The 13,605-nt window shown below is 40.7% G+C and overlaps 1 protein-coding gene across 4 annotated transcripts; it reads left to right on the plus strand.

Moving 5' to 3' along the window:
• Positions 1 to 345: 345 nt before the first annotated feature.
• Positions 346 to 8,535, plus strand: syngr1a (synaptogyrin 1a). Of its 4 annotated transcripts, none has more exons than XR_015106793.1 (5): positions 347 to 937; positions 2,725 to 2,962; positions 3,041 to 3,186; positions 4,253 to 4,427; positions 8,038 to 8,144. XR_015106793.1 is itself a non-coding variant. In XM_086154930.1 (4 exons), exons 1-4 carry the CDS (start codon positions 855 to 857, stop codon positions 8,161 to 8,163), a joined length of 447 nt encoding a protein of 148 aa, XP_086011056.1. In that variant the 5' UTR covers positions 346 to 854; the 3' UTR covers positions 8,164 to 8,535. The 4 variants fall into 4 exon arrangements, 2 of the variants coding, with proteins under 2 accessions (XP_086011056.1, XP_086011055.1); XR_015106792.1 differs by having other exon boundaries at positions 348 to 937; positions 4,132 to 4,427; XM_086154930.1 differs by lacking the exon at positions 4,253 to 4,427 and having other exon boundaries at positions 346 to 937; positions 2,871 to 2,962; positions 8,038 to 8,535.
• The last annotated feature ends 5,070 nt before the right edge of the window (positions 8,536 to 13,605 follow it).

The raw sequence follows: 13,605 nt of genomic DNA on the forward strand, positions 1-13,605 counted from the left end.
TACAGGCTTGAGAACTAAACGATTAAAGATAATTTGACATGAAGGGCTGCCCAGCCAGCAAACTGGGAAATAGTATTATTTTTAAAATCATAACAAAATGGACCTTAAGCATTTTTTCTTCACTAATCAGCATTAATTATCTCCACTCATATAGATATTGTTGTCTGTAATCATTCCCAAAAAAGATAAATAATTATAAATGATTCTCAATAAAAAATACTCATGATCAGTAATCATAAACAGTCGGTCTTTTTGTGGCGATAGAATTGGAGGAGGTTTAAGGAGAGAACACTAAGTGGTTGAGCAGAATGGAGGTGGAGCCTCTGAAACTAAGATGAGGGCAGAAAATCTCTCGAGGAGGAAGGCTAGGAGGATGAAGAGGATTACAGACAGATGGATTCAGGCGGACAGAGCTGGGCTCAATTGTTTTGAATTTACCTGGTTTGTTGTGGATTGGAGAGTGTTTAACTGGTGTGTAACACACTGAATTGTCCTTGATTTCGATGGATTTTGGTTGTCTCTATTGGACTGAAGGGAGCTATACTGGTTTGGACTTTACCGTACTGGTCTGTATTTGACTTAACTGGTCTATACTTGCACAGTTTCCATTGCATTATAGTGGATTGTACTGATCTATAGTAGACTTTAATGGTCTCAGTTAGACTATAGTTGTCACAATTGGCCTCTGCTGGACTGACCTGGATCAAATGGTTTGCTGATAAAGTAGTCCCAGTAGCCAGACCATACAATACTGTACTGGTCTGTACTGGACTGAGTTGGATGAACCACACCGCGCTGAACAGGAGTAATCAGACAAGCAAAACAGGAAGTGGACAGGATGGACCTCCAAGCTTATGGAGCGGGGAAGACCGGAGGAGCTTTTGACCCTCTCATCTTCATCAGACAACCTCAAACTTTGGCAAGGATTGTCTGCTGGGTGAGTGATAAAATTGACTGTGCAATTTTAAGAATCTTGTGTAATCTATCTATTGTTGTAAGATATATTATAAGATAAAATATATGGTGGGACAAACTAGCTGGTAATGGCTTAGACTATAAAATTACATCCATAATCTGGTAACGTAAACTTCTCCTTTTTACCATGCTAACGACAAGATGTAGATGTAAAAAAATTATATATAAAAAAGAACTACATTTAAGTGTAATAATGGATGTCACAAAAACCAAGGTGTGGCAACAAATGCAAAGGAAGGTAATGTAACTTAACGAGATAATAAAGACTTATGAGATAATCTTATAAAATATACTAATATGGTCTCCTCAGTAACCATAATTACTTTTGCAATGAGTAGAACAGAATAATAGCGTCCAAGGTGTTACATTTCTATAACCGTATATTTATAAAGATTGACAAATGCTTGATGAATTACCATGGCTTGTTTGCACTGCAGAACAATTAGTGATTTTCATGTGATTGTTCTAACAGAATCTTTGCCCGTGTTAGCACGTGGTGGCCTTATTGACCTCCCCGAAAGGCCTGTTGTAAGTGTTTCTGCTCTGTTAGCATGCCTCAGCATGCAATGGCCTGGTTGTGTTGTGAGTCAGCTGATAATTCAGTGTGAGTTAAGTTGTTGTTATCGGAGCTGGAGGCTGCAGTCATGAGACCAGAGTTAACATTCCTGGGTCTCAACACAAGACTCCCTGTATGATCCAGCAGCCACTCTGATTGGACAGAATTTCGTGTGATGCTATGGCCGCTCAAACCCCGTTTGAGCTCTGTGATTAGACAGGATCCAGCAGAGTGGTTGAATGCAAACCCAGAAAAACATTTGATGATCTCTACATTCTCCGAAAACTTATGGATGAATCATGGCACTTGGCAGGGATACAAACAGGATCGTTGCCATAGTGTCTTTCTGACGGTTCTCTGTGGCCTAGCCAACAGTTCTTTAGATCTTTAAAGATCCACTAGAAACTAACTAAGCTATTCATGAACCTCCACAGAAATTATGGCATTCTTAAATTGTCCCATGTTGTTTCTAGAAGTTCCACGCATAGTTCCCTATGTAAGGCTACAAGACCTTTGCAGTAATTCAGTAGTCAAATCTTATAACTAGCTTTCAGCAAATGAAGAAATCGTTCCAAAGAGGTTCAGAATTGATCATATATCATATTCACTTCATGACTTTCAAAGAGGAAATCATTCGACAGCCATCAATTCAATGTTTTTTCTTGAACAGAGGGGGAAAATTTCTGCTGGAGATATGATTTGTTCTTCAAACAAAAGAATATTGTGGAGTTGGATGAAACACCTGGCAACAAGAAGGTTTTTGGTAAATCTAATGGATCAATACAATCAGACTTTTTCTTTAGTTTCTTTACAAAGTGCATCAGTAACCTGAATGATGCCATAGAAACCTACACAGAAAAGCTTTGGGGTCTTTTTTTTCTAAAACACAATTAACTCCTGTTGTAGTAATGTCTACAGGAAAAATGGTGATTGTCTCATAAAGGTTTCCTTAATAGAGGTTCTTTAATATCAACCAAATGGCGTTTTCCTCACCATCAAAACATTACATATGACTCCGTCAATGTTTTGTTACGCACTGGGAACATTATATAGCAACCGTTACAGCAGTCATGTGACCAGCTTGCATTTTGCGTATTTCTATGATGTTTCAATAAAAAGTTTGCTGAAGCCTCTGCAATAATAAATGAGTCTTTGTTTTAGCAATGAGACAGCAAGCATATGTTTTTCCACAGCTCTTCTCCATTGTGGTTCTGGGCTGCGTTGCTAACGAAGGTTATGTCAACCGTCCTGATGAGGTTGAAGAGTTTTGTATCTTCAACCGCAACCAGCATGCCTGCAGCCTTGCCGTTGCCATGGGAACACTGTGCTTTCTCTGCAGCAGCGGCTTCCTGGCACTTGACATCTACTTCCCTCAGATCAGTGGTTTGAAAGACAGGAAGAAGGCGGTGATGGCAGACATCGGGGTGTCAGGTGAGACACTTACACATCTGCTGAGACACCAGCTGCATTGACATCTCCTCCTGACTCTGTGACCTCTGACCCCTGCAGCCCTCTGGTCAGCACTGTGGTTTGTGGGTTTCTGCTTCTTGGCCAACCAGTGGCAGGTTTCCAAAGAAGAAGACAATCCTCTGAGGGAGGGCTATGCTGCTGCAAGAGCCACCATCGTCTTTGCCTTCTTCTCAGTATTCAGCTGGGTATGTGACTGTTGGTTGACTTGGTCAGCGATCTGTAGGGTGGTCGTTAATTCTAGCAGAATAAAATTGATTGTCAAAGTCCTGCTAGGAAGTAATCAGGTCATTGGAGAGATCCAAAGTCATTACATTGAAAAAACAAGTCTTTAAAAAATTCCCAGATACTTTGATGGGATTTCATGGGTTGTTGAATGGAGTCTCTGAATCTTTGAATGCACTTTTCTAAAGTATTGTCCAGGCTTGGCCAACCAGCGGCTACTGAGCCTCATGCGGCTCTTGCGTTCATGTTGAATTTTGTGTTGTGTGTTTTATTACAGTACGTGCACAATGTTCCCTCCAAGCTGCGCACTTGCGCAATTTTGCACTTCTCCAACATTCTCCATGCACAGTCAAAAAAAAAACCACACAAACACGAAAACTGACATGAACATAAGAACCGTGTGCGACTCGGGAGCCGCAGGTTTGCAAGGCCTGGTACAGCCTATAGTCTAAATAACCTTTAGGCCTGATGGTGACTATGGTTGACACCAGGGGTCTTTGATTGGTCTCTTAAGGTCCTTTAATAGATTTAAAGGCATTTATGTGGACCCAAAGGTCAATGAAGTCATTCTAAAGTCTGCACATTGACTTCAGAAATCTTTGAACGTCCTTTCAGACCTGTTGTAACTTGTTGAAATTATAGCAGTATAACAGTTTTTTGATTTAGGTAAGAAAACAACCCTCAAATTTGAAGCAATTGTAGCATATTTCAGTCCTCATCTTTTTATATTTTTATACACTTGTATTGCTTAATATATATGTGTCCTTTTTCACTATGTTATTTATTGATCATAGAAAGGAGGTCACCACTCTGCAACACAATCCTGTGTGTTACCAAAAGACCATATGAGCTGTGTGTGCACATATAATTGGTGCATGAACGTTTGACCTTGTAACCTGTGTGTGCAGGGAGGTCTCACTCTGCTGTCACTGGAGCGTCTGAAGAGAGTATCGTTTGAGGAGGAGTACAACAAACTGTTCAGCCCACCACTAGCATGACAAGCAAGCTAACTTCACCTCTTTCCTCCAGCCGATCACTTCAGCTCTGTGTTTCCTGCCCAACTGGCTTCAGTCTGGACTCTGATTGGCCACCCTAAGTGCCTTTCACCTGATGTGCCTTCCTGTTGCCGTGGTGACAGCCTCACTGGTTCCTTCCTCAGATGTTTCTGTTTCAGTATGATATGATGTCATGAGCATGCCATAATGTGAGTGATATTAAAAATATAAACCCAAGAACAACAGGCTTTGTTGTCATTAGAAGGGACACCATGTGGACTAGGAAATGAATAATGTTTAAAAGGCAGATTTGGAGTTGGTCAACAAATGATCCTTGGCTTGCAAAGTCTCACTGACTGATCTAGAAACAGGTTGTAGTTTGTAAATATTCACAACAAAGAATGATACAATTACCAAGAAATTACATACTAATTACTCATAAACAAAAATTGCGATTGGTGTACTCAGTATTCACCTACAAATCAAGAAGAAACTATTGAATGATAAGAAAGGCAGTACCCAAAAATGAGGAATATGACAAAATGTATTGTAAATCGGTAAAATATGAGCACGAAATTTCTTAAAAACAAGAGATAGCGATAAATTCAGTCGGTAAATACTTCAGTCAGGAAAAAAACTATAATCATTGAATTAAGCAAAAAATACCAAAAGGTTAACAAGATATGAATTGATAACATTGCATAAAAGTTACATTCGTGAGCAAGAAATTGCATAAGACCTTCAAGAAACTGGTTCATAATTACCTCCCCTCCCCCACAAAAATATGATTTAAAACTGACATTAAATACCAAACAATGCACAACAAATTATCTTTTCTTCTCCTTTTCCTTTCAGCTTTTCCCTTCAGGGGTTACTACAGCGAATCAACCTTCTCCATCTAACCCTATTCTCTGTTTCCTCCTTTCTCACACCAGCTAACTTCTTATCCTCTCTAACTATGTCCATAAATTTTGGTCTTCCTCAGGACCGCCTGCCTGGCAGCATCCGTCTACCAATATTTTCACCATCCCTCCTCTGTACATGACCGAACCATCTCAGTCTGGCTTCTCTGACCTTTTCTCCAAAACATCTAACATTTGCTGTTCCTCTGATGGACTCATTCCTGATCCTATCCATCATGGTCACTCCCAAAGAGAACCTTAGCATCTCTGCAACCTCTAGCTCTGCCTCCTGTCTTTTCGTCATTGTAACAGTTTCTAGGCCATACATCATTGCTGGTCTCACCACTGTCTTGTACACCTTTTCTTTCATTCTGGCTGATAGTCTTCTATCACATAGTAACTCCTTCACACACGTATATTGTCTTGCTGCAACTAACCTTCATTGCTCTCCTGTCCAGAACATACCTCCACCTCTCTAGATTTTCCTCAATCTGTTCCCTGCTCTCACTACCGATCATAATGGTCATCTGCAAACATCATGGTCCATGGGGATTCATGTCTAACCTGTCAGCCTGTCCATCACCACTGCAAACAAGAAGGGGCCCAGAGCTGATCCCTGATGGAGTCCCACCTCCACCAAGAGCTTCTCTGTCACACCATTCGCACATCTCACAACTGCCTCAACTCTTGCGTACATGTCCTGCATCAGTCTAACATACTTCTCTGCCACTCTAGACTTCCTCATACAATACCAGAGTTCCTCTCTCGGCACCCTTTCATATGCGTTTTCTAGATCTACAAACACACAATTCACACAATCCCTCTGGCCTTCTCTATACTTCTCTATCAGCACTTCAAAGCAAATACTGCATCTGTAATTCTCTTTCTAAGCATGAAGCCATACTGCTGCTCACAAATGCTGACTTCTGCTTTCAGTCTAGTTTCCACTACTCTTTCCCAGTACTTCACTGTATGGCACATCAACTTCATCCCTCTATAGTTGCCGCTATTCTGCACATCCCCCTTATTCTTAAAAATGGGCACCATCACACTTCTCCATTCCGCAGTCATCTTCTCACTCTATAAGATCCTGTTGAACAATCTAGTCAGAAACTCTGCTGCTGCCTCTCCTTGACACTCCCACTTCTCCAAAGGTATATTTCAGGACCAACTGCCTTTCCACCTTCATCCTCTTCAAAGCCTTCCTCAATTCACTTTTACTAATTTCTGCTAATTTGTGGTCTGCAATAGTCACCTATTCTATCCTTGCCTCTCTTTCATTGTCCTCATTCATCAGCTCTTCAAAGTACTCCCATATTCCCATCACTCTTCTAGCATCTGTCAATTCATTTCCCTCACTATCCTTAATCACATGGGCCTGTTGTACATCCTGTCCATCTCTATCTCTCTGCTCTCTATTTTGCAAACCTGTATAGATCATTCTCTTCCTCTTTACTGTCCAACCAAGCATACAAGTCATCGTATGCCCTTTGTTTTGCCTTTGCCACCTCTATCTTCACCTTATGCTGTATCTCCCTGTACTCTGTCTGTTCTCTTCAGTCCCCTTAGTGTCCCACTTCTATGCTAACAGCTTTCTCTGTAGGCACTTCTGCACTTCCTCATTCCACCACTAAGTCTCCTTATCTAATTTCCTTCCAGACGACACACCGAATACTCTCCTACCTGTCTCCCTGATCACATTAGCTGTAATTGTCCAGTCCTATGGAAGCTCACCCTGACCACCCAGAGCCTTTCTCAACTCCTCCCTTAAAACCATACAACACTCCTCCCTTTTCAGCTTCCACCACTTTGTCCTCTGCTCTGCTTTTATCCTGTTGATTTTCCTTGTCACCAAAGTCAACCTACAAACCACCATTCTATGCTGTCTGAATACACTCTCACCTGGCATTACTTTCCAGTCACTGATCTCTTTCAGGTTACCTCACCTGTATAAGATGTAGTCTACCTGTGTGCTCCAACCTCTGCTCTTATAAGTTACCCCATGATCCTGTCTTTTCTGGAAGAAAGTGTTCACTACAGCAACTTCCATCATTTTTGCAAATTCTACCACCATCTGTCCCTCTGTGTTACTATCCTGGATACTGAACCTGCCCCTCACTTTGTCATCACCTCTATTGCCTGCACCAACATGTCCATTGAAGACTGCACCAATTACCATGCTCTCATCTCTGAGGATATTCTGCAACACTTCATCGAGCTCATTCCAGAACTTTTCCTTCTCCTCTCAGTCACATCCCACCTTTGGGGTTTAGCCATTAACAACACTGAGCATCACACCTTCAATTTCCAATGTCAGCCTCATGAGTCTGTCTGTCATTCTTTTCACCTCCAGAACATTCCTCACAAATATAACACATAAAAATAACATTGGTCCCAATATTCCACTAGAATGTTGAAATGGCAAATGAAGAATAAGATACTTCCATAAATGTCAGTAGACAGTTTTGAAATACAATGATTACCAATCTCATTATTAGGGACACATGATTGTTGTACCCAGGACTCTATGATCTTATTGTTGTAATGTGATTACCTTGGAGCGAATAATCTGAAAATGTGATGTGCTTTTTATTGCATATTTTACTGGTAGCAGTCATATCACAGTACTTACAGATATTGCCCTTGTAATCTTAATTGGAAGCTACGGTTACACCACTATGACATTCAAATAACCACCTTCAAAGACTTGAGTGAGTTAATGAGTTATTGAGGATTCAGAGAGCAGTAGCTGGGACATCAAAAACAAAGCCTATCTTTTTTCACATTTGTTAGTTTAGTTTTTTGGTTGTTTTTCCTCTTGATTTGATTTGTGTCTTTTGCAAATAGAATATGTTGAGCAGTTGCCTCATGTCTATTGCTATGGCAGGTGTTGATACATTTGGCTTTGTCTCTGCAGGCCGTCCAGTGTTTGCTGGCTGTGCACAGGTTCCAGCTGGGTGTCGACTCTGCCCTCTTCGGTCAGGAGTACATTGACCCGAACCAGCAGGAAGCTCCAACAGAGGCGCCGCCTGCTGAGTACTAAGGGAGTAGTTAGACAAATCCATGCAGTATTTGACTAAAACAAGGCCAGATTTGTTTTAATAACAACAATAGTTTTTTTTCTGGCTTTTATGTGCTACATGTGCAGCTGACATTTTATTCTGTGATGTTGTATTAATTTATTTTTCAGTCAGAAAAAACAAAATAAAGTGTAAAAACACCAGCGACTTGCCAGGGTACAACATTATATTTGATCTCATCATGCTTCTGACTCTGTACCAATTCAGTATTACCGGATATAGAATAAAGAAACCATAAAGATACAAGATTTTATAGGTGACTGCATTTAGTTTCGGCTTGTTATTTACAAATTGAAGCCTACCCCCTCTCAGTGAGTGAGAGGTGGGGTGCGCCCTCGACCGGTCGGCAATCGATCACAGGGCCACATTTAGAGACAAACAACCAGTCACTCTGTCATTCACGTCTGGGCAATTTAGGGTCCCAATGAGTTCACCGCATATATTTGGACTGAGGGACAAATTCCGACAAGGGGACCTCTCTGTCTGGAGTTTGCATGTTTCCTCGCACGGTACAAAATATGCTGTAGGTTAATTGGAAAAAATGAGTGACTAAATGATTGACCCCGAGTGCAGTATAAGTGGCAGAAGATGGACGGATGGATGGATGGATGGATGGATGGATGGATGGATGGATGGATGGATGGATGGATAATATAACATTAGTCAGTTAAAGTCAAATATAATGTCAATGCTGCCATTAGTCGCAAACATTCAGAGGATTAAATAACACAGAATTTTAAATATTTAAACAAACTGTTTAAGACAAAGACCAAAGAGAAGACCAGTATATGACAGTTAAACAGCGCATGTGGGTAATAAGGTCCATTTTGAGGTAAAGCCCAGAGAAAAGCCAATAGTGGTCTAAACATCAGGAGAAAATGTAAGACCAGAACATTGGCTGGATCCTGATCAGTTCTTAAAGGCAAGAGGAAAACAGGAAGAAGTGGAGCAATGCCATAGTGTCAGTAATATATATATATATATATATAGAGAGAGAGAGAAACCATTGCAGAACAGCATCTCCTTGGTTCAGTGTTTCCCACTTATTTATTCAATGCACATAATTTGTTTTCATGTCTATCTATGTGGGCAGCATGCAAAGATAGGAAGAACAATTCAATGCTCTTCCACTAGATGGCAACAGGTAGTGAATTAACCTGTGTATCTACCTGCTGCTGCGCAAACAGTAACAGCCTGTATTAAAGTTCAAAATGCATGTTTAAAGGACGATAAGGCTATATGTCAGGGTGTTTCCTTGTTTACAACCAGCACCATTCATCTCTGTTGCACAGTTGCTCAGCACATTTGGCTATTTAAGGAAAGGTTGGTGGTTCAAGCCCACAAAGGGATGTGTGTGTGTCTTATGTTGCAAGCACATCCCCACTTATCCCGTGTTCACACCTGATCAATGTGGCTGGTTGTCAAGAGGAGTAGCCTTTCACGGACTTCGTGTCAGAAACTCGGCTAATTCGTGAAGACTTTGTTTGGAGTGCAAGTACTGCTGACAAACCTGTTATTGTCATTGTTTTGTATATTAGATAATTACCGGATTATTTCTTGGTCTGGTCAGAAACCTACCAGTATATAGCATGCATCCTTCCTCTGTCTTTTCTTCTCAGGCTCAGCTAAGTATATCCATCATCTCAGTTTGGTTCAGTGATGTACCTGCCCAATACCATTAACTGAGTTAAGGGTAAAAATTTTACCAACAAGAATAACTCTTGTTAAAGATTAAGAAACTCAACACCACACCATGCGTTTAGTTCCGAGCACATGGCTTGCTCAGTTGGCAGAGCATGAGACTCTTAACCTCAGGATTGTGCATTTTGAGCCCCACGTTGGATGTCAACCTTCACAACAAGTCGACACTTCATTCGACCCAGCCCGGTGCTCCACCCTGTCCTTGTATGACTTGTTCCAGAAAAACCCCAAGGTACGAATTGACAAATGAAATAATGGCGAAGGCTAAATAGCAATCTTCTGCTATCGCATTCATATCCACACTTATGGACATTGATTAGTGGTGCAATCCAGGATTGTTTGAACAACCTGTATTAAAGTTTAAAATCTGCAAGCCCATTTGTCAAAGAATCCCAAGCCCATTTGTCTGGGCGTTTCCTTAGTTATATACAGCAGTGCTCGTCGCTGTGACGCAATAGGTCAGTGTGTTTGGCTGTTTACTGAAAGGTTGGTGGTTCAAACTCACCCAGGGACATGTTTGTCCTCTCTTACCAGGCTCCCTTCTTCACAATGTTACATGCTCAAGAGTGAAGGTTGACATTGGGGAAGAGAATTATAATTATAATCTTCGCCAAGGAGAAAACTGGGACCCTCAAAGTATCCATAAGGAAACTGTAGGAGCACCTGAGCCACCTGACCCGCTCTGACAATTAGAGCCATGTGACAGCCAGCATTCCAGATGACGCCTTCATCTAGTCGTGTTCAGTCCAAACCAACAAAACTAAGCTGGTATAACAATGGTAATCTCTTTGGTTTCTTGATAACAGCGATGGAGGACCAAAATGCTAAAACTAAAGCGTCCCCCCGGAGTGATGCTTCAACTCAACAATGTGGTAAAACTTATTTAGATTGGAATACAGATATTCAAGAATAGGGTTTAATTACTACAGGTATTATAGTGTTGTTCAGTTACAGTCAATAATTTCAATATGTGGCAATAAGTTCATTATATTATAGTTCAACAACTTAGTTGGCACGTAAACTGGCTTACTGTTTATTTTCTGAAAGCTTTCAGATCTATCATATATTCATCTATCCATCAAATGCTGTTTATCCTGCACTCAGGGTCTCAGGGGATGCAAGGGTCTATCCCAGCTGACATCGGGCAATAGGTGGGGTACACCCTGGACTGGACACCAGTCAGTAGCAGGCTTTCAGATCTATTTCTTGAAAATCATAAATACTGAGAAGTCTATATGCAATTTGAATAAAAAATAACCTATGTTTAAAAGCATAGAATATGAATGAACATTATTCTTCTTGTAATTGGTTTGGTTCTTTCTATTAATCGGATGTATTAAGAAGTTTCAAACATAATTCCTGCAGCATCTAGGAGTACATAGATTGCAGAAAGCATCTTTAAATAGCGTAACAATTATTAAGGCATCCTTGGAAAATGTTTTCCCCTGCATACAGGTTGGGGTGTTACCATACCCCTTGTCCCATTCTGGCTGAAAAGAATTTAAATACCGGTACATGGGTTTAAAGAATAAAAATATTATTCTTGTTGTTAGGGAGAGAAAAGTAAAATGTTGTATGTGTGTGTGTGTGTGTGTGTGTGTGCGTGTAAAAAGGAAGTTCAAGCTGAATAGAAGTACTTTTAATAAACTTCAAAGCTTCCAGCCATTTAAATGACAGAAAAATAACAGCGAATACAAAAAATGGGCGGAAAAAATAAATAAATAAAGTAAAGGCAGGATCATGTTGTATGAAAATATGCACTTAAATAAATAAAAATTTGAAATATAAACCAAAGTATAAATTAATCAATAAATATAGATAGATAGATAGATAGATAGATAGATAGATAGATAGATAGATAGATAGAGGAGCTACGTAATCCAGTGACTGAGCAGAGATGGAGCAGGTCAAGAAGCGTTCCTCCAGCTAAAACAAGCTTTGTGGTCACTGACTGCAGACCTGAGGACTTCGACCATATCCCTCTTCAGAGCCATCCAGCCACAGGAGGCACTGTCCTGTGTGACACACAAACATACACGTTCCCTTCAGATCTGACCGTTCAAACAGCATTTCATTGAATTACACCATGAAACTGATATTTTCAATTTAATCAAACTAACATGTAAGAGGAATGAATTCATTTAATTGTATTCATCGAATTCAACTTTGATAGTTGTTGGAACTCAAAGGTTAAGGTCAGTTAATACTTTTCCGCATCGAATATACGGATAAAACATCACTTCTGCTCGCCCTGATGTGAGTGTTTATGGCTGGAAATTAACTTAGCAGGTCTCATGGTAGCATTTTTTTCTATTTTGGCACAAGTTGTGTCTGAATTTACCTGCTGCTGCAGAACTGAGGTGACGTTCACGAAGTACGATGAGAGGATACCCGACGACGCGACATCATCGGTCTGCCCCGGCCTAAGGCAGTTGCTCCCCAGCTGCACTAATTGGTCTTGAAGGTTCTGGAACTCATCCAGTTTGTTTTGGTCCCACAAAGAGCCGCCGTCTTCTCCTCCCGGAAGGTCGTACACTTCGAAGATTTCCTCCGCCCCCCGGAGTAACTCATACAGCACCCGTGATACAAGGTGGCACTGCAAGGATTGAGCGGAGGTCACTTAAGGATGCCGCAGCATAACAGGAACACCTCTGAAACTGGTTTGACAAGCTTTGGGTACCTGATCCTGATCGGCAGATGCAGTGAGCACAACAGAGACATTTAGGGCGATGATGTGGTTGTAATGACGACACTGTGAATGAAACGAAGGCCCCTGCAGGAAAACAGCAACAACAATCAGAAAGGGGGGAAAACGCTAAATGGTTCGAGAGCTCGGGAATAAGATGACCCACTAGGCTGTGGAGCAGGTGATGGCACGTTGTGACAATGTGGCCCGGTAGCTGGCAGGATGGTCTTGCACTGGCCATGAGCTGAAGGCCAAAGAGCTGGATGAGGAAGAAGACTAATGATGTCATATTTTGATGATCCTGTGGATTCTTGTTTTGAGCAGTTCTTGAGAATCAGGTTGTAGTTCTGGTCTTGATCTTGTCAAGCAGGCAGCTTCAGGTGTCTTCAGGTCAACTGGACACAGAACAAATAATTGGTTACTGATATTTCACTTGTTTATATGTGTTATCGTTTCACAGTTTCACAATTTTAAATGACATGGATTCTATGTTTCTAATAACCAAACTTATGTTTCAAGGTTGGTATTGTTATGCTTGTGTGAAAGGTCTTTAACTGTACCATTTAAACATTTGGGGTTTTTGAGGTCACAGAGATTACGGTGGAAAAGTAATGATAAGAATATTTCACATTGAGGACAAACAGAGGAATGAGAGAAACACACGCTCATTGTTTGTGGGTTTTTCTTGTTCTTTTTTCCGTTTCCATTTCCATTATTCTTGCTATCTTTGAGTTAGTTTAGTGGCAGTTGGTAAAAAAAACAATGCTTTCATTCTGAGTTAATTTTGAAACAAATATGGTTACCACCTGCCCTTCCTCCTTCATTCATTATCTGTTACATTATCTGTACTATTTATGCTGCAGGAATAGCAACTTCCAACAGCTACCTATTGTTTTCATATCAAACTTTCTCCTCATCATCATTACCATTATAATTATAAATTAAATTATTGGGATATGATTTCGGACTATAAATCACACTTTTTTTCATAGTTTGGCTGGTCCTCCAACTTATACTC

Source organism: Fistularia commersonii, chromosome 11 (genome assembly GCF_037954325.1).
Source record: "Fistularia commersonii isolate RoL2024-O1a breed Wild chromosome 11, RoL_Fcom_v1.0, whole genome shotgun sequence".
NCBI classification, from domain to species: domain Eukaryota; kingdom Metazoa; phylum Chordata; class Actinopteri; order Syngnathiformes; family Fistulariidae; genus Fistularia; species Fistularia commersonii.